This window comes from Cryptotermes secundus, unplaced genomic scaffold (assembly GCF_002891405.2).
Source record: "Cryptotermes secundus unplaced genomic scaffold, Csec_1.0 scaffold101, whole genome shotgun sequence".
NCBI lineage: Eukaryota > Metazoa > Arthropoda > Insecta > Blattodea > Kalotermitidae > Cryptotermes > Cryptotermes secundus.
Window position 1 is genome coordinate 379,992 of NW_019720704.1, and position 22,027 is coordinate 402,018.

Below are 22,027 nucleotides of genomic sequence, written 5' to 3' on the forward strand. Positions count from 1 at the left end.
GGTCCAAATATTCTCCTCAACACCTTGTTCTCAAACACCCTCAGTCTTTGTTCCTCCCTTAATGTCAGAGACCAAGTTTCATACCCATACAGAACCACAGGCAAAATTATAGTTTTGTATAGCCTAATTTTTATGTTTTTGGACAACAGACGAGAAGACAAAAGGTTCTGGAGTAAATGATAGCAAGCATTGCCCGAGTTCAATTTCCTCTTAATTTCCTTCTGAATTAGGTTTCGATCTGTTATCGTCATTCCCAAATATGTGAACTGTGCCACATTTTCTAAACATCTGTTTCATATCTTTATGTCATGATTTTGCCCTACATCTTGGTGACGAGACAGCAACATACAAGTTGTATACTTAGTTTTCTCTGTGTTTTTCTTTATGGTATCTATATTATCACCCATTAGATTCGCCAACAACTGATGTGTCCCGTTTAGTTTCAGTCCCACCTGGTTTCCCTGGACCTTCCTAATTGCATATTCTAAGGCAAAGTTGAAAAGGAGTGGCGATAAAGCATCTCCTTGTTTTAGACCATTCTGGATAGGAAATTTATCAGACAAATGTTTACCTACACGGACTTTACTATACGTTTCGTTTAAACACATTTTAATCAGCCTAATTAGTTTCATGGGTACCCCAAACTCTATCAGAATATTGTACAATACTTCCCTCCTAACTAAATCATAGGCTTTCTTAAAGTCTATGAATAGCTGATGTACTGTCTCATCGTAATCCCATTTTGTCTCCAATATCTGACGAATGCAAAAGATCTGATCTGTAGTTGATCTGTTACGTCGATACCCATACTGATGATCCCCAATAACCCCACTAGAATTAAAAAAAAAGTTACACAGCAGCAAAGCATGTGCTGTCAACCTCAGTGACGAAACGCGACTTTTGAGGGAGTAAAGGAAATAAATTTATTTAGGGATTTTGACGTCACATACGTATAATGCTACGCTTGCAGAAAACTGAAGATCAGAATTTCGAAGCAAAGTCTGGATTAAATATGGACCGAGAAGCTATATGTTTCCTATGAAGCCCAGAGTCACGTTAATGACAATCTCCATTTCTACGATTGAGGAGTCTGTTAAATAGAGCATTTTTTTTTTACGTAAGATGAAAAAACACACAAGATCAAAGGTTCCAATGAAGTTCAACGGTAACTGAGAAACAAGCACTTTTAAACAACAAAGTTTATGGTGTATTCTTCTCTCTGAATTGCGGTTCAGCGCAAAAATTCTTGTGAACACATTTTAGGTAGAACGTTTCGAGCAATTCCTCGCCTACGCAGAGTAGACAGGACGGTTCTTCTGCCGTAAGAATTGAAACTGAAGGGTCCTCCGAAACGTCGGTAGCTTCTAAATATAAATCACACGGCGCCACATGCCCAACGCCATCAGCAATCCCAAACAGCACACTTCTCAAGCACCATACTTCAATTACTGCAAGCTCAACACGTTTAATAACTTGTATTAAACTGACGCACAAAATGAAGGTTATTTTGTCGAACGTTCAGGCGTCCGTGCTGATTGGTTCATATGAAACAGCGGATGATGGGCTGCGATCTGTACTCAGAAAGCAAATCACTCGAAGTTCTGAAGACACTTCAATGCTCCAAGGCCTTGAGAAATTACAGGATAAGCCCTACTAAGCTAATGATACTTTTCATGATGGAAGCAGAGAACTCTTAGGCGTGTATCTTGTGGCAGATTTTAAGACGCTGTCAATATCTAGACTAACTGGAGTCGACTGGTAGGGTGACAGATGAATGATAAATTGTAATGTTTTGGAAGCAAACGGTTGTGAGGGAAGAACTAAGGAAAACTGTGCCAGGACAGTCGGTGTGCCGACCGAGAGTCGAACCAAGCGCCTCTCGTATAGGAATCAAAAGCTTTCCCGCTACATCAGTCTGTTTGATCACACATGTACACACATTATACCACAGTAACATTGGCCTGAACAGATGTACAAACAGGGCAACCGGTTGCACAGATAAATATAACTTAATAACTACGGTAATAACAAATGAGGTTAGGGTCCAGTGGCTGGTGCTTGTGAATACAGTATGATAATGAACTTTTGGGCTCAACAAAACTAACTGAACGACTATCAGCTTATTAAGAAGGACGCTATTGCAAGGAGCGACTTACATTAACATAACTGCATTAATACCATAAAAGAAAGTTAGGAGAGATATTTCTATTGCCTTATTCCTGATATTCTATTCCTGATGGGGTCTACCCTGAAGATGCAGGCAGTATATTCTTCGAAATGTTCGTAAATATCTACCAGACTACACGGTGCCATATCCCAGATGAGTGCATTCTCAACAAAAACTCAAACCACATTGCCACTGAACTGCCTGGCACCGGAATTCAAACTGAGCAGAAGGCAAAGTTCCGCTTGTCGCTTTGGCGACGCCTGCTCCACTGTCTGGGCCTTCACCGAACCGACTCCAAGTTTCCATATGACAGAATGTCGGAGTACTGTCTCGGCTTCTGCGTCGGGAGAGAGTTGAAGAGAATCCCGAAAACGTTCAGAACATCCGAGACTCGACCGCGGCCTATAGCCTCGAGTGGTACCACTGCAGTAAGCCGCTCAGCCAACAACAGCGCATATAATTTGCGAAATGTTGAGTCGAGCAAAATGCAGCCGGTCTCATTGTGTTAACGAAACATTCCAACAGTTCCAAGCAATTTAGAAAAGATAAATGGGATGACCTAAAAATTCTTTCTAGATCCCTCATGCGGCGCCCGCGCATGCGCTGCGCCCATTGCAGTGGCAGTCCTGCAGATCGCACACCCACCCCGCTGGGCTGCCCAACGTTATCCATCTAGTCCCCTGAGAAAGGCAGCGGACTCCACACATCGTTAAAAACGTAATAACTTTACTAGGTTTCCGTAAGAACCCTGGAGGAAAGAGAACACTTGAAAGACATAGGCGTCGGTAGGAAAATACCATTAAAGTGGATCTAACAGAAATACGGTGGTGAGGTGCTGACTTGATTGATTGGGGACTGGTGGTCAGCTCTTTTGAATACGGTAACGAACCTGCGGGTTCAAAAAAATGATTAGTATTTCTTGTCTAGGTGAGCAACCGCTAGCTTCTGTTACTCCACTGAGCTAATTATCAGCTTGCTGACTTAATGTAGAGCTGGCACATTACGTAATCTCGATACAACAGTTTATCGATTCGAACCGATATTTGTAGACTCGGAGACCTCCTGTAGCAAGTGCCACAACCCACAGAGCCCAAGTGCAAAACAAAGCCATTATATAATAATAAAAATAATAACGACAATGAGAAGGAGGATGAAAAGAAGACGAAAACTGCCTGTCAGGCGAAAATAATTCACAATCGCTCTAGGCCTATGCGGTTGTATTTTTACTCCTGCCCATCCTACAAGACTGTGTCGTGTAAGGTAAATCTGTGGTTACACTTCTTAGTAACACATAATGCTTCAGTTCATACCTCGCAGGAAACGCATTACGTCTCCGCTACAGAGCCCAACCGGTTAATGCTGTTTAGGGAAATTATCGCTGTTTACTCTGAGAACCATATGGAACACATTAATACACTGTGTGGGCAGAATGCACTATATATAAATTCAGTTCGTATCTCACGGGAAACACATTACGTCTCCGCTACAAAGCCCAACCGGTTAATGCTGTTTAGGGAAATAATCGCTGTTTACTCTGAGAACCATATGGAATACATAAATACACTGTGTGGGCAGAATGCAGTGTGTAAAATAAACCCAGTTCGTACCTCACAGGAAACACATTACGTCTCCACAACAAAGACCAACCGGTTAGTGCTGTTTAGGGAAATAACCGCTGTTTGTTGTGAGAATCATGTGGAACACACAAATATACTCTGAGGAGAGAATGCACAGATTCACAATGTTACAGCAGGTGGTACACATACTTACCACTGTACTCTATATGTTTAACTGTTTCAATCCTTTACTGCAACCATATTCATACCTGGACACGACTGGTCTGATCCAATAACCGTAGATATTCATGCTACAGAATGTATCTATGCACAGTCCTTCCTCGTCTACAAAATATCTATCACTGAACATTTAGAAATTATCTGGTAAAAATTCTTTTACAAAGGAAGTTGTGAAAGAAAATTGTAATGTCCTTGACATTTGAAAAATTGAAAGTTTCCATCACACACTCAAAAGCTTAACCCGAACTCCTGGATATTCTTATAATGGACCAAGACATAGCACAGGGTGAGATTCTCAGACTGGAAGAAATCCAACCGAGCCTGTTGTGTTCATTTGTTTCGTCAATTTTTGTCAATACTGCGCCTGTGCTTGTCACTGCGACTTTCGACTGTCACATTATGTCGTTGACGTCGTTAAGTAATAATCTTTCTTCAAGGATATCTACGATAGTATCTATTAAAAATAATACAGCAGGACGCCAGCAGTTTCATAGCTTGAGAGCTTGGGTTCGTTGTCATGTGGGCGTACCAATGCGTTTCACAGAAATGCGAATGTAGGCAGATGCTTGAAAAACAAATTGAAGTGACTTTCCAATTCGACCCATTTAAAGCAAAGTTATTACTACCAAGAACCAACCAACCTGAAAGATTATTTGTTCTTCATTTCCTTACATGATATTCAGTATATGATATTACATTGCATATATTTCACCATGCTCAAAAAATTTGATAGAAACAAAAGACATTTCATTGAATATGGATTTTAAGAGGAAAATAAAATTTCCACCGAGAACTTGTAGCAACTTTTCGAAACAGAATGAAGTGCTAACATATCTTGAATTCTTCGAATCGTGGGTTCCAGTTAGAAGTGGGGGGGGGGCAGGCGCATGTCTCCCTCTCCGTCGATTATTTTAGATATCAAAATTACAAAAGAAAGAAATAGAATAAACATTGATACCTGAAATTTGAATTATTCCTTTTTAAATGTCCTATCGTGAATGGCCTAGGTCGATCAGTAGAAGTCGCTTTGAACAACTTAAATATAAGTTTAAAGTTAATTTTCTGCCTGCCCGACGCGCATGCTCTGAACAGAACAATTTAAATCAAGCAACATGGCGTGTTTCTATTTTTGTTCATGAATTTTTGGAAACAGAAGTAAGGGGCACAACTGACTACCTTTATGCGATGGGCCCAGTTGCAGTACCTGCGCTCCGATTTATGTAGAACTCGAAAGCGGCAAGGGGTCCAAATGTAGACGAGCACCGCGAGTCCCGGTGATCCACAAGGATCTCCCAACCAGGAAGAGTCCCGGTGATCGGGTCGGACACTTTGCGGACCGCCAGCTGCACGGCGGGCAACACTCGATACAGGGACTGCTCGTGCTCGCGATCCGCGGGCGCTATAACTGCCAGGCGCACCACTCTTCGTCCTGTTGCGTTCCTCCCTTCCACCGAGGGCGATACTAGGACCACCAGAACCAGGACCGTAACAGCCACTCTACCACGACGAACCTTGCGTATCCTCTCACACAAGAGGCTCATGACTTCGACAGGACTTGCTGATGGCAGACGCAGAATCAACTGTTTTACTGAGCCTACACTCCGTAGCAGGAAAGCTGGTCCACCAGTAAATTCGGCTACCACCATTAGAGGCGCTGCAATCCATTGCTTTCCCTGAAGTACAGCACCACAGCTTGTCTTTAAGTAAAACGTAAGGCCGCCAACCCGAGGCTCTAGAAACTTCCTTGCTACTGTCACTGTCAGAATTACACACTTCACGGTTACTGACAAGAAACACCCAGAAAGTAAGAGCAGTAAGGAAGTGGCCATGTCGGCCATACTACTGGCTGTTCCGCGCGCGGGGAGAGCTGGCCGGGGCGGCCATACACCACACGTACCCAACACTTTGCATGGCGCAGGCAGACGGGCTCAACCTGAGGGAACAAGCATTTGGTTAGCGCCGCAACAAGAACACAGAACAGGAAAAGGGACAGTGGTGCAGCTGAGATGCGAGTGTAGTACTTTCAACAGACAGCATGGACACCAATTTAATAGGCTCACATTTGGCATGACTGTACGCTGGTGTTGTGCAGTGACAAGTGATTGTGACTAAACTGTGCGCTTATGATTGCCACCGGACTTTAATTAAACGCACCGCACAATTAGCAGTTCATGAATGTAATTACATGACTTGCAGAATGGAGTGCAACCGAGGCAGAAAACGTTTCGCTTAATATTCATTCGACTTACCGACACATGCTGCAAACAAAACGTGTGCACTAAAGCGACGTGTAGCGATGAGCCTGACAATCATTTTGGGCTCAGAAAACACCTCAAACGACGGGAAAATACGGAACGTTCGGAAACCCTGATCTGGGAATTGTCCTCTCTTACATCTAATGACGGAAAAATTAGTTTCCGAAATGTTGCCAGAAAAGCTCAGGACCATACATAGACCCCCAAACAATAGTGAAATTTACAGCAGCAACATTTCGACTTAGTCGTTCGGTGTTTCGCGCTATAAGAAAGATAAAGCTCGGTCGGAAATTGAACATCTGAACCAGAGTTTTACGTCTAAATCCGTATAACAGTTCGTGTCTGTCGGTCGGGTAAAGGACTGCTGAAACTCGCCAGCACAGTCATTCTTCGTTCCGAGTCCCGCTGGACTCATAACCACATTATACAGTCTCAGCGATTCAGGGGTCGTACAACTGTGCACTCGAGCAGGTATCGTGTCTCTGGCGATCACTTAAATTACCAACTTTAAACATTTCTTTTCCTTCCTTACCCTTCCTTTCAAGTGCTAAGCCTTAAGGCATGTTACGGCCTCGAGTTTTCTGTCCGCCTTTTCACTGCGCGCCCTCTTCATCTTGTCCCCTTGCGTCGGCTCTCCGTTTCGTCTGTTTCAAACACTGAAGAGTACTCTGTCTTCTAGAATATGACGACTCGAAGTTTCGTAGAAGTTTTTCGACCTCTCAAGAGAAACATCTTGTCTCCGTCTTCATGGTCAGTAAGCCAAGTAACAAGCAAGGAAGCTTATTCTTCTACCCTGTACATGGAAGCAGTATGTTACTTCCGAAACATCGGTAAACTTCTAACAGACTATATGGCGCCTCGTTCCAGAAGACTATACTCTTCAGACACGACCGTGAATACTTCAAATAAAAAAGAACGGTTTCTACACTTCACATTATTATTATTCAGTGGTTGTCTTTGTTTGCATTTCTTCCCGTTCTGAAGTATTTAATTACAGTGAATTAACTGGATTTATTCCCGTGGTATGAAATCAGTCAACAAACAGTACGCAATCGGAACCATCCAACGACAAGCAGAGTTTGTAGTGCCAGTAGCATCGGCGTGAGTACCGAGGGCGGTCTCTGTGAAGCGTGATGGAGAGTTGCAAATGCAGATAATTTCAAGTGGGGACTGCCAATCAATATCACATAACGTGCTGCACTGTTCTGGTGCCCGGCGCACGCCACTCCACACAACATGAAGGCTTATAATCGTGTGAACAAAACGTCACATACCGTCGCTCAAATGTTCTCCGTGTTAAAGTCGCAGATAAACGTGATTACAGCATGTCATCGCCGCAGAAAAGCAAGCAAGCAAACAAACAAACAAAGCCTCGAGTATATCAATCATTATTAATGTGAATACCCGGAATTCGTCACCGCCGGAAACATTAAATGTTGACGCCTGTTATTCCGGTACGCTGCTGCTCTCTGTCGGCAGTACCGACAAACAGACCAGGCTGCTGTCGCGATGGAAGCAGGTGCCACAAACATAAGGAGAAATAAACAGCACTTCTGTATAAAATTTAATTTCCGCCTGTCAATTGATTTCAGTCGTTTCGAAGTTCTGATTTAAAAATAACACTTGCAGAATTAGGAGTGAGGTTCTGCAGTACTTTCTGAGGCACCGCATAGAATTTGACAAGTGCAAAAGAAACAGACTCCTGGAAGACAAAAGAGCAGATTCGATCTTAAAGAAACAGGACGAGAGAGTGTGAGCACGGTAATGACCGTTACGAAATTCATCTGAGGAACCTGAGAAATGCCATTAGAAAGCGGAGATACGAGCCGCATATGGCGGTCTGGACGCGCAGACGCACTGTGCAGTAAAGAGGAGACCAAGAAGGCTAAATGAATGCATGGAAAGGCGCAAAAGAAAGGTGCCAACAAATGCGGAGAAACGGCGCCAGCGCCGACGAAGACGTCAGGTGCAGTGTTAATTGCCTTAATGCGCCGTGCTCAAGTTGAGAAGCCGCAGTTCGTGGCCGTGAATTAATTCGCCCGTACCACTGGAACAGTTGCTTACTGTCTGTCTCAATGCGACGCTCCATGTTACAGGCTCATTAAGATGCGCGCCCCAGGAACCGGCCCGCCCGGCCGCATCTCCTGCTCTGAGAGGGAACAGGCAGACCGAGTCTTCGAGTCTAATCTTATTTAACGGCACTGTTTCAACTGCAGAGGCCACTGCTTTGTCAAATAAGAAGATAGACTTTTTCATAGTAGACTTCATTCTTGTGGAGAGACTGAGGAATCCCACAAGACCGCCGGACGTTTTGCCGTGGGGATAATGTTGTTGTACGTCATTCACCTGTTACGTTTACGTCATGCAGCTCGCAATCATTTTGTGCAGGCTTGTATGATGGAATGGGCAAGTAGCTCGGATGAAATATACAAGAAAACAGAGTTTTGGTGAGGAAGTCTCTTGTTAAGTGACAGCGTGAATAATCACAATGGCTGCTGTTATTAGTAAGTAAATTAGTGGCATTTTAATGTACTAATTCTGACAAATAATGACTGAGTAAAAGCCATGGGTGGGGGTGCCAAGCAAATCAAGAACTAGTGACTAAACAAATAACTGCGAAGAGTGGCCGCGACTGAACCCCGTTGCGAGAACTCTGGTGGAAACGTTCAAGCTGGCCCTAACACCATTTCGAGGCAGCTCACACAGCGACTTACTGTGGGATAAATTCAGTTCATCTCTGATGCGGCGCGTGGTTGGGTACAGAGTAGTGCAGTCCCCGTGACCTTATAGCTTCAGGTCTCTACGCACGCCCTACGTAACTGAACGTAACTGCAGCAGAACAGATTTTCTCGAGGCTCCTTTCTCCCCCTTACAACAGTACTGAGTGTTCCACGCCATCCTTCCCCCTCATTTACAATCACCATTTTCAAGAAAGTGATCTCGTTCAGATGATGTGCCGTTGACATGTAAGTTATCTATTCCTCTAGGCTGCCTAATCGGAAAAGAAAATGGTTCGGTAGTGCAGGGTTACCTAGCCACAGGACAGCAGCACTCGTGCGAGTAAAGTGAAGCATAGAAAAATGAGGTTCGCTCTCAGCAGCAATACGAAACCAACGACTGGGATTGAGCTTCTGCTCGTAGGAATTGAGAAAATAATTAAATGAAATGTGGGTTGACTTCAGAATCATCCAAATAGGAAACGCACAATAAACAAACAAATCTGTGGGCCACGTGAAGGAGAAATTGTTTCTCTCGTGTTCCAAGAGACTTAAGGACAGAAAAAGGAAATGAAAGAGATTCAGAACTCAGACCGAGTGGGGATATCCGGAGTGCCTTCAGGCCACTCTGCACGGCAACAACATCAGCTCTGAAGTGTACGCGTCTCGTTCACTTCTCACACGTTTCCTAAACAACACTGCAGTTCCTGGATTCAGAAGTCGGTGAACAAGGCGACTTTTTGTCGGTAGGCGGGGGACTGGCTGGCTCTGAAACTGAAATTCACGAAAGCCCGGCAAGTGCGCAGGCTGCAGAACACCTGAAGGCTGTAAGACTAAGATGGTCTTGGGAGTCAAACTGACAGACCTGATGAGGTTCTCGCGGCGATGGATATTGGCCTTAAGGGACATGACGCCGTGTAGTTTGGTAGATGAAAGTTAACACTTTAAAGGGATCCGACACCTCCATCTTCAGGGTGGAATAATCCCAACCGCGAGGGAAGACCACAGACTGAGGGCGCTGGGAAAATTTATATTCACCAATTATTACAGGGGTCATCGAATCAAAGAGGATGCAATGAGGGGTCATGTAGTACGCACGGAAACGCTAATAAATTGTACGAAATAATTGGTGAACTTGGAAAGTAAAGCTTACTTGAGAGACATAAGCGTAGATGGGATATATTATTCAAGATGATCATTTGCAAATAGGGTGTGTTAGTGTGAATTGGACTGAACTGGCTCAGAATAGACCGGTGATTCCACACTGTGGATACGGTTGTTGTAATCCATATTTTACGACATGTTTAAGTTGGTTATTTAATGACGCCGTCAGAATCGATATTATATAGAGTCGACTTCATGTCATGAACTGAAGGAACTAAGCATAACAATATCTAAACAGCAGGATACTTCGTCTTCCTGCTAACAAATTGCTGTATTTCCTATAAAAAGGAAAAGACAACATGTTGCGGTATCTGTCAGGTACTGAGTATCAAACTGCGATGCTCAAGCTCACATTAAAGCACCAAGTTACGAACACAAAACGTTGTGCAACACAGCAACGTCGCAACATCAGTCACGCGGTCCGGTGTAACGCGCACGCGCATTCGAAAGTGCGTCTTTGCTGCGGCTGTCATTTGACCATGGTGCAGCGCATCCTCAGGTTGCGGATGGAGGAGACGACCTCCACATATGGACGGTAGCTGCGAATGTATTGAATAAGCAGTCGCATACAGCCGACAAGGGATAGTCCTCCAGGTTGGGGGTTGCGCGTTGGACTAACAAGTCACAATTAAAAATAAGTTTGTTACGCAATGTCACAAAGGACCTCGGACTTGGAAGGATTCTTTGGATAAACGACCTAAGCTAAGGAAAGTGGACATGAGATTTGGTAAGTGGAATATAAGGTCTGTATAGGGCAGGTTCGCTCGTGTCAGTTGAGAAATAAATATTAAAATACAAGTTAGATTTAGTGGGAATACAGGAGGTTAGATGGGACGGAGGTGGCACCGAACCAGCAAGCTAATATACATTATTTTATGGATAGGGGAATGAGACTCATAAATTAGGCATAGGTTCTTTTCGTACATGTGAGAATCATATCAGCAGTTCAGAGCGCTGAGTTTGTTAGGATGTCGTACACAATACAAGAGATCACTGGGTGATATCGTTCTAATGTTCATGTCCCAAGAGAGGATACAAATGATATGAATGACTGATTCTACGACGAAACTAGAACGCGTATTCGATAAATTCCCTAAATACCATAATAAAAATGTTGTTTTGAGATTTCAACGAAAAAGTGGGTAGGGAGGACATTTTCAAACCAACAGTTGGGAATGAGAGTTCGCATGAAATTAGTAATGATAATGGAGTTAAGAGTAGTAAATTTTGTTCCATAGAAAAATCTTACTGTCAAAAGTAAAATGCCCCCACACCGTAACATCCATAAATTTACTTGGACATCTCCTGATGGAAACAGATATGCGCGTCTTTCGAGACCCAGTCTTCTCATCTTGTGGACATGTACTACTGCTACTGAAAACATTGTTCTGTCGGGTCAGTTCTCATCTGGTTTTCACGAAAATACCTCTAGTCCAAAAGTCGGTTAACTGGTTAGTAAAATATACATTAAAATAATCTAGAAATGTCTTTATTGCTTACTGAACTTACAGAAAGTGTTCAAAATGAGATCCTCTTTATTAAATGGACAATTCGTAACATTGCGATACTATTCTACAAACTGATTGGCAGGTTTAAAACGGAACTATCCGTCAGTACGACAGAATATTTTAGGTTAACTGATTTTTGGGCCACTCCATATATTCAGACCCTGGTTCAAGTAAATGGAATTTCGATAGGCCTATAGAAGCGCTCTGCCTTACGTAGGGCATATCAGGTGCCACTGAAGAAGGACGACTGCAAATGGGCCCTTAATGAGAACGAAATATGGAGTGTGGCGTGTGGCACGTCAACTGGCGACGCAGTTGGGGCAGGAATAGGCTAATATGCGATGCAGTCCAAATGTCTGTGACAAAGCTAAGCTGACACGTGCACTGAACATCCTGAATCTTCTCGTTCTGAATAAAGAAAAAGCAGATCTTCAGAAGATGGCTCTGCTTCATTTCCCGTCCGGTGTTAGAGAGGGACACAACAGAGTTGGTTCCATACCCTTATCTGATGATGGAAGGAGAAGCAGCTACCGAAATGGTGCCATTACCCAAAATAAGAGGATAGCAAAGGTACATTTGAACTTAAAAAAGACTAGGTTTCCAGGTAGTGAACACTCATCTTGTATCCTTCTGGGTTATGACACCGTTTACCCTGGTAGTTGGGTAACAATGCTTTCGAGCATTACTGCCTCGTTCTTCCTACCAGACTATACGGCGTCATGGTTCAGAAGAACACAATACAAACTAATACCTAAACCAGAAAATGCACTTAAGCGATTTAGCGAAGCAAACTGAACGCAGAGGGCAGAATGCGCGCCACAGTTTGAGAACCACATTCTCAGTGGTAATTTCCGGTCTGCATGTACATGCACCTCAGTTCCTGCCTTGCGACTGGAAATTGGCTGAAAGCAGCAGAATTGGAGAAAACTGCAGGCACTCGCGTGTGCAGTAAAACTGTAGGCGCGATTGAACTCCAGAGGGGTGGGACATAACCTAACCGTGACGAGAATCATCTTGTACTCCAACACTGGCTCAAGAAGAGCTGTAGGAACGTTCAGAAGGCGGTGGGTATGAACATTACTGTCTTATGGAATGTGATGCCGTGTAGTTTGGTAGACAGGCAATAACGTGTCTGAGAAACATGCTGACACCATCATCAGGGTACCATAACCATTGGAGTCAGCCGGTTATTTTGAAACGTTGCTATGGATCTACCAGATTACACGGCGTCACATTCAAGAGGACAGTAAACTTCATTACCGGGACGTACTTTCGGCGGGCTGGATTCGTCAGAGCGTCATGTTATTAATTTCGTCTCAGCGTCCACTTTTTGTTCGGCTCGTAACATATTAAATCCATTCCGAACTTTAATTACGTTTTTGTACAGTATAAAAAGCCAGTTATTGGATAAAAGTGGCTTCAGTAATGTTGTTATGGAACCGTCTACTCACTCAATGCAATTTAATAGTCAGAAAACGCATACAGAGCGTAACTAATCTGGAGCGTCCCTATGTTCCTGCCTCTACATTGTTAGAAGTTCGCGAGTGATACATTTGTTTCACTCTCACATATGCCGGGAATATACGAGTGCTTTTTAAACGTGTTCTTTCACAGCAGACACACCCGGACCAAAATCTGCTAACTCCAAATAAAGAGGAGACTTCGAAAGTCTTAGCCTGAATTCGGAATACCAGTGTCGCCTGTTGTGTCCAACTGTAAGGCAGTATTTCGGCATTTTCCTGGAGCTTTAAGGTGACAACAAACCGTCAGCCTCACAACACATTCCTGTTCCAAGTCAGTACAGGGCCTACAGCACGTCAGCATGCGCTGTCTGGAAATGTGACAATATCAGTTTACGTCCCTTAACCAACAGTGGTTGAAATTTTGGCACAGTTCAGATATTTGGGAACAACGATAACAGATCGAAACCTGATTCAGGAAGAAATTAAGAGGCGATTGAACTCGGGTAATGCTTGCTACCATTCAGTCAAAAACCCTTTGTCTTCTCGTCTGTTGTCCAAAAACATAAAAATTAGAATATACTAAACTATAATTTTGCCTGTGGTTCTGTATGGGTATGAAACTTGGTCTCTGAAATTAAGGGGAGGAACATAGACTGAGGGTGTTTGAGAACAGGGTGTTGAGGAGAATATTTGGACCGAAAAGAGATGATGTGACAGGAGGTTGGAGAAAACTGCATAATGAGGAGCTTCATAACTTGTACTCTTCTCCAAGTATAATTAGAATGATCAAGTCACGGAGGATTAGGTGGGCAGGTCATGTAGCACGAATGGGGGAGACGAGGAATGTGTATAGGATATTGGTGGGAAAGCCAGAAGGAAAGAGACCACAGGGAAGACCAAGGTGTAGGTGGGTGGACAATATTAGAATGGATTTTAGAGAGATAGGATGGGATGGTATGGATTGGATTTATTTGGCTCAGGATTGGGACCAGTGGAGGGCTCTTGTGAACATGGTAATGAGCCTTCGGGTTATATAAAATGCTGGGGAATTCTTGAGTAGCTGTAGAATTGGCAGCTCCTCAAGAAGGGCTCAGCTCCATGAGTAAATAAGTAAGTAAAGAACAGTGGTAACTGTGTGTATCACATACTTCGATATTATGAGACTCTGAATTTTGTCCACGTGTGTATTTGCGTATTCCGTATGATTCTCAAAATAAAAAAGGATCACTTCCCGAAACGTAATTAGCCAGCTGGTTCTATATTATGGAGACGCAGTGTGTATTTTGTGAGGTAATAAATTGATTTTTAAATTAAATTTAGAAAAAAAATAGGATTTCAAAGGCTTGATGTGTAAAGTGACTATTTTGAATTGTTTCTGTCTGGCCCATGTTTATAGAAAGTTTCGGACTTGTGAGAAGAATCCAATAGCTGAGAATTTTCCGGTAACGAACCCAATTCATTTGGCGTGGAAATACAGACAACATCAAGCACATTTCCAGTGAACTGAAAAAGACGAGTGGTAGAGGGGGCCACACGCAACTCAACGTTTCCGCTGGCTTCACGGAAATCTACTCGTATATTGGGTTCAGTTTGTGTTGTCACCCTCAAGATGTTAAACTCAATGGTCAATTGAACCCATGTTCCTTACTCCCCCCTCACAACGGTCAGCTTCATGGAGTGTCCAATTAATTAATCAAACAAAACGATGCACCTGTGATCGGGTGTGATGCTCAGGAGGGTTTATAGTGGTTGTGAGAACGAACTGAGTAGCTCATTACTTGTGCACCAGACGGGTTCAGTGCAGCCCTAGGACTCGGCTGCTAGTTTTATTCGCCATTTCCCTTTTGCCTCCAGCAATCAGCTGGCAGTTTATTGTTACGGTGTATACAGATTACACTGCAAAATGCGAGTCAAATTAAAACTGAAGAAAATGCCAAACTGGTAGAACTTCCACGGGCAGAGAAGGAACACGCAAAATCAATGGCTGGGACCTGAAGCAAGCCATAACACAGTGCTCACTGTCTGAGGGTTTCACGGGTGATGACTGCTAGGATTGTTGTGGCACGGTCTGGTGCTTTAGTGGATCCCGACGTTTCGAAGCAAAATGCTGCCCCCATCATCGGGGCCAGATTGAGTACAGCGGATATATAGGCATGTTGCAAGGATGCAGATCACTCGCTTACGTCACCGCAACTCTTCGCTTCGACCTGGAGATAGAGACAGCATGTTCTTCCGAAATGCTGGTATAAACCTACAAGACTAGACGGTGTCAGAATCCATAAGACCACGATATCAGAGGTACAAATTAATTTAAGGCCTATCAACCTAAAATCGGGGGCACGCGAAAGCGTAGTTGGTTGAGGCACTATTCTACAAGCCGGAAGTTCGCGGGTTCGATTCCCGATAAGGTTATCAGACTTTTCAATTGACCTAATCCTTCCAGCCGCACTATGGCCTTGGGGTCCACTCAGCCTCTAACAGAAATGAGTAACAGGAATCTTTCTGGGGGGTAAAGGGCGGCCGGGGCTTAAGGCTGAAAATGTTACCGCCATCTGTGAGCCAATTGTCTAGGAAATGTGAGAACCTCGACGTCTGACAACCCTATGGGCGTCCATGGCCTGTTACAGGGATAGCTTTACTACCTAAATTCAGGTTCTCAAAATGTGAACAGCAGCACACGTGGCGAGTAACACAGCACCTTGAAGAGGCAGTTATCGGATGTACACGCGACCTGCTGACACGTGACCTGCGTAACTAGCGCCTCTATAACCTAACAACTTTCAGAAAGACGTTCCTACTTCTACGGAATCCCAAGTTTATTATGATTTCACAAAATCCCGGCATTAGACGATACATTCAGCGAGATTAATCTAAAGAAAAACCTCCCACAGGCCCTTTTTCATACTATCATTCCATCTACGCATAGGTCACGTGGTCTGTCTGTTCTCTTCAGATTGCCCGCCTAAAATTCGGTACCATTTCTCATCTATTCGATGCAAACTACGTGCATTTCTTGACTTTATCGTCCTAACAACGTTAGACAGTTTCCAAATTATAAAACTCTCCACTCCTCCCGTTATTTCGTCCCTCTTAGATTCGATATTCTTGTCAGTGCCCTATTCTCTGTAATTTTTTCCTTAAATTTTAGAAATATCAAGTCTCTTTAAATATTTGATTTCTGTCTCAGAGAAAACACATTACGTCTATACTACGAGTACAAAGCCCAACTGGTTAATGCTGTTTAGGGAAATAATCGCTGTTTATTGTGAGAATCATACGGAACATATAAATACACTGTGTGGGCAGAATGCAGTATATATACATTCAGTCCGTACTTCACAGGAAACACATTACGTCTCCGCTACAAAGTCCAACCGGTTAATGCTGTTTAGGGAAATAATCGCTGTTTATTGTGAGAATCATACGGAACACATAAATACACTGTGTGGGCAGAATGCAGTATATATACATTCAGTCCGTACTTCACAGGAAACACATTACGTCTCCGCTACAAAGCCCAACCGGTTAATGGTGTTTAAGGAAATAAATCGCTGTTTATTGTGAGAACCATACGGAACACATAAACGCAATATGTGTGGGCAAATTGCATAGCATTACAGTACGTTAAAGTCGGTGGTACATGTAGTTACCTCTGTAACTGTAAGGGTTGAAATGAGTGCAACCATGGCTTGGACAGAGTTTACCTGCTAGTGCCGCTCTACCTACTGCACCGAACACAGGCAGCAACTACGCGCCTCGAGATGCATGGGGTCTCATTCCACACTCTTTGTGAGCCGAAAGAGATGTTCATTCATGCAGCAAGAAGGGGAGTGCGTGGGCGTGGTGAACACATGCAGACGGATGTATCCAACAACGCTGCGGTTTATCGCTCGCTCTCAGACGCACACCGATCGTCAATACTTTGCAGCACTGAGCCGCCGGGACCAAGTATACGTGTCTGTGTTGCGGTGCTTAAACCACTTCACAGGCCTCGCTGAGCAAACAGTTCGTTTGGACCTACCGGCAGGAACGTGTTATCTTCGGCCCCTCCAGCCTTGCAATAGGGCGATCCCCCATCCTAGGAGTCCCGTCAATTTTGTATGATATTCACAATTTCAGTAGCTAATTGTAAACTGGAACAGGCCAATTATTACTATTAAAAATGTTCTGGGGGCACGCGGTAACGTAGTTGGTTGAGGCACTATGCTACAAGCCGGAAGGTCGCGGGTTCAAGCCCCGATGAGGTCATTGGATTTTTTTCAATTGACCTAATCCTTCCAGCCGCACTATGGCCCTGGGGTCGAATCAGCCTCTAACAGAAATGAGTACCAGGAATTAATTAAATAATTTTCCTGGGGAGTAAGGCGCGGCCGGCGCGTAAGGCTGACAACCTTACCGCCATCTTTGAGAGGATTGTCTAGATAATGTGGGACCCTCAACGTCTTACAACACTATGGGCCTTCACGGCCTGGTACAGGAATAGCTTTACTTTTTTTTTTACTTTTTATTAAAAATATTATATAAGGTTTGGAAAGTCCGATATTCTCTCTCTCTGCTGGCTACACAAAGCAGCTTTGTGAATTCGCAGACATGTTTCAAAGTTTCATAAACTCCGGAATCACAAGGCGCCCCTGCCAGTTTGAGCTCTGTGAATTTTCTTAAAAAAAATAATCAGAGAGCAATAGTGATAGTAGTAGTGATAGTAGTAGTAGTAGTAGTAGTAGTAGTAGTAGTAGTAGTAGTAGTAGTAGTAGTAGTAGTAGTAGTAGTAGTAGTAGTAGTAGTAGTAATAAGAAGAAGACAAACTTCAAACAACTAAATCTTTATCTAACTTTAGTGACGTATGTTTGTACGATTAGAATGAAAATGTTTGACTGGCAGCACCCTGGTTTTTGCTGCGCCGAAACTAAACAAGTCCCAGCAGAGAAAATGTTACGCACGAGAATTCACACCATGACCGCGATCTACTCTGAGCTCCTGCAAAAATGGCAAATCACCATTGGATTCATAAAATGTTTGAAATTTCCTGAGTAGCTGACCAACTATCAGCTTCTCAAGGCGGACTTTCCTGCTTGGAGTTCGTTATATGCTAAAAGGCCGTGGCGTTATACAGTCAGGCAGCAAATTTACCAAAGTTTCGATAGAATGCGCCGCTTCCATCTTCAGGGTAAACGACAAGCGGGAGAACAAAGATAAATAAATATATGGGAAATTAGGAAAGGAACCAAGGCTGCGAGAGGGCCAATGGGTGACAGTGAACCCTAAAAGTGCGGGCTGTTACTACCAGACTACACAGAGGTACAATCCAGAAGACATTAATTTTCTCACAACCGTGAGAACCGTAAATTTATCGGCTGTTCTTAGGACCTGAGATTTCAATATTCCCTGCTGTGATAGCTTCACTCGGAGTCTGAGAGCAGGACCTCAAGAGGAGACGTTATTCGTGCGAGGCGCCTCTCACCACTGAAGACGGTCAGTTCACACGTGTTGGCTGTCGGACTAATGGCTTCAATTTAGTCTAATTAAAACAAACTGGAGGGGAATTGAAGTTATTAACTACGAAAATAGCTCTCATATCTTCAGCTTCTGTTTCTGACATGACCCTAAAACCTTTTGACTTAAACAGCATTACCGCCCTTCTTAAAACTCTGCCCTTGGAGCAGACTGACAGCAAAGCGTGATATGAGTCTGACAGTTATATAACCGGACTGATTCTGTAAAGGTTTGATGTGGGTGTGATCTCTAGAACTCCGTTTACTTCTGGAAACCACTACCCTCCAGTTCTGCCGCCATGTTGCGAAGAGTGTTCTTAATTCTCAAAAATGAGACCTTTTCAATGATTCTTTTAGTTTCACAATATAACGAAAGGCCACGAGACAACTGTGGTAATGTTTCGACAACTGCCATTTCTCTACAGTAGTGCACCGTCACAATGGACGGTTCATTTTCCTGGCCAACATTTGCACGTTCTCAACGAATGTGGAGCTCTGAATGTCTCAGAACTTGAAAACGCACGTGTTCGGTTCACTGCTTCTTATTTTTTTTCCTTGGCACTACAGCCCCAGTGGGCCTAGGCCTACCTCCCTGAACTTCTCCGTTCACTTCGGTTTTTCTAGATCTTACACATTCGGTAGGACTCCTTGGGCGGGTGATCAGCTCGTCGCAAGGCCTCTACCTATACACAAACACAGAAAAACGCACACACACAAACTAAAAACATCCATGATCTGAGAGGGATCCGAACCCACGATCCCGGTTTCCAAGCGAGCGATGACAGTACATGCCTTAGACCGCTCGGCTACCGTGACCGGCTTCACTGCTTCTTATGCATGACCAAAACTGATAACTGAGAATTCCTATGATAGCAAAGAAGCAAACTGGCACATTTTCACCCNGTTTCGACAACTGCCATTTCTCTACAGTAGTGCACCGTCACAATGGACGGTTCATTTTCCTGGCCAACATTTGCACGTTCTCAACGAATGTGGAGCTCTGAATGTCTCAGAACTTGAAAACGCACGTGTTCGGTTCACTGCTTCTTATTTTTTTTCCTTGGCACTACAGCCCCAGTGGGCCTAGGCCTACCTCCCTGAACTTCTCCGTTCACTTCGGTTTTTCTAGATCTTACACATTCGGTAGGACTCCTTGGGCGGGTGATCAGCTCGTCGCAAGGCCTCTACCTATACACAAACACAGAAAAACGCACACACACAAACTAAAAACATCCATGATCTGAGAGGGATTTGAACCCACGATCCCGGTTTCCAAGCGAGCGATGACAGTACATGCCTTAGACCGCTCGGCTACCGTGACCGGCTTCACTGCTTCTTATGCATGACCAAAACTGATAACTGAGAATTCCTATGATAGCAAAGAAGCAAACTGGCACATTTTCACCCACCACTTTCACATTCACGATTTTTATGTCTCAGAAACTCAGGACTTTCTGGGCCGGATGGAAACAATAAAGTTTTATTAATCATTATTTTTTTTTCAAAACATACATTTTATGAAGTTTTAATTATGTAAGCAATTATTTACTAATTTTTTGTTCATTTAACGACGCAGAACATACACCGTCGTATTAATGGATCACACGCGAATTTGAAATGCTGTAGAAGGAACCAGTCGTGGCATAATTTGAGGTACGAGTACTAGAAGGAATGCGCCAGGATATCCTGAGGAAATTCACTAGGAGCTATGAAGGTCGCCGGTCTCCGGACCGGGACTTGTAACCTCCCAAATACGAAGTGGGCAATAAACACTCGCTTGCGACGTTGCCACAAATTATCAGCATGTACGTGTATATATTCTCCTTTACGAAAAATACACTGTGTAATAAAACATTTGCCGCAACCACAAAACAAACTGAATCCTAACGACACACAACTGCCATACCACACAGTCACGTGATGACGCTCCAGTTGTTATCTGTCATATCTGTACGTACTCGTACATAAAGAACATGCCAGAAGTACCCAGTTCTGTCCCGGCTTTATACGATGTCCATGCGAAGACGTCACACAGCCGGCTTACGCAGGAACGCGTAGGCGCGTTCATCAGAGGCGGGACGGAAGAATGACGGTGAAACCGCGTTACCATCCGAGTTGAGGCCTCGAGGGAGCTTATTACAGAGGCCTTGCTGTTGCTGGCAGCAGGGTTGATTGCAGATCATAACCTGGCGTCTGTGTGTGTGTGTGTGTGAGAGAGTGAGAGAGAGACAGTTCTGTGGTTCTCATATCAAACCGTCCGAATACGATGGGTTTCGGCGGAATTTAATACAGCTGCAGGAACGGCGCTTATCTATTATGCATGGCTGCACTTGTAGGTCTAATGAATTTGCACACGGTCACTGTACGCTCAAGCAGGAGGTCTAAGTGTTCGCCGCGCTATCTGCTTCTAGAGACACTGATATCCGTTCAACTCATTAAGAAATTTAATGGCATACGAGAGTCCGTTGCCGTGTTCACAAAATCCTAATTGGAACTCTTCAGAGTCACATAAACCCAGAACACGTGCTCATACAATATGTTCTGCAGACACTGTCCTACCACCTACATCCAGTTGTTCCCACGTGAGCTCTCACTTCCCGGCCTGCACGTTATAAGCGAAGTTCAGGTTACATACAGATCCTGAACCCAAATATTAGACAGCAGTACGTGCCTGCACATCTCGTCACAGATTTGTCTTGCGGATGAATATGAATCATCTCCACAAAATTGTGAGCCAGTTCAATCCAATTTGAAATACTTGCATAGTCAAAATATTGTCGCGTGTTTCCTAGGTAACGCGGCAAGAAATTTATGTGGGTCTCGGTTTAGACGAATGTGTTTATTTGACATTTGTTTGTTTACACTCGAAATTATAACCACCCTCACTAACAACGCCCTTAGACGTTTCCGCTTCAACTGCTATACACTCTTGCGCCGCTGTTCTCGGTGGAGCGTCTTCGTTCTTCGTTCTTCTCGGATCGCCTGTTGGATCAGAACTCTCTTCCTAGCTCTCGTCGGATACGAACTGACTTGGTCCTCAAGTCAAAGTCAAAGTCAAAGCCACATGGCAACTGACGGTCAGTCAGTCAGTCACTCGAACGGGATAGAAGCCACCTTGTCGAAGGGTTCAGTTTCACTGTTAGCTGGTCTACCCGTTGCCACGGGAATTCAACAATTCTGCCTCTGCTGGGTAGGCAGTTTCCTAGGTAGCATGCGTTCTCATTGCCCGTTGCGCAGCGATGGATGTCCTATAGTCCGGCTTTCAGGCAGCATGTCACAATATTTTCAGTTTTCATCTTCTACCTGCTACCCGACCGCCCTTTTCCAGAGCTTTCCATGTGTGCTACCGAGTAGGTTAGTGTGGCGGTCACTCTCGCGGGGTTCTCAGATCTGTTCTCTGCTGGATTACTGGCTGACTTGAGATTTTCGTAGTTCTTCTCAGTCTCTCCAGAAAAATGTCGACAA

The 22,027-nt window shown here is 44.0% G+C and overlaps 1 protein-coding gene across 4 annotated transcripts in view; it reads right to left on the bottom strand.

The window, feature by feature from the left end:
- Positions 1-22,027, bottom strand: part of LOC111870948 (atrial natriuretic peptide receptor 1) — a 262,334-nt gene that overhangs the window by 170,835 nt on the left and 69,472 nt on the right. For 2 of the 4 annotated variants that reach the window (XM_023863625.2, XM_023863651.2), the window contains exon 2: positions 5,168-5,896. The exons of the other annotated variants lie outside the window; for them this stretch is intronic. In XM_023863625.2, the coding sequence (XP_023719393.1) occupies positions 5,168-5,801 (634 nt within the window). In that variant the 5' untranslated portion in view covers positions 5,802-5,896. The remainder of the gene's footprint in view (positions 1-5,167; positions 5,897-22,027) is intronic. 4 annotated transcript variants of the gene reach the window in all.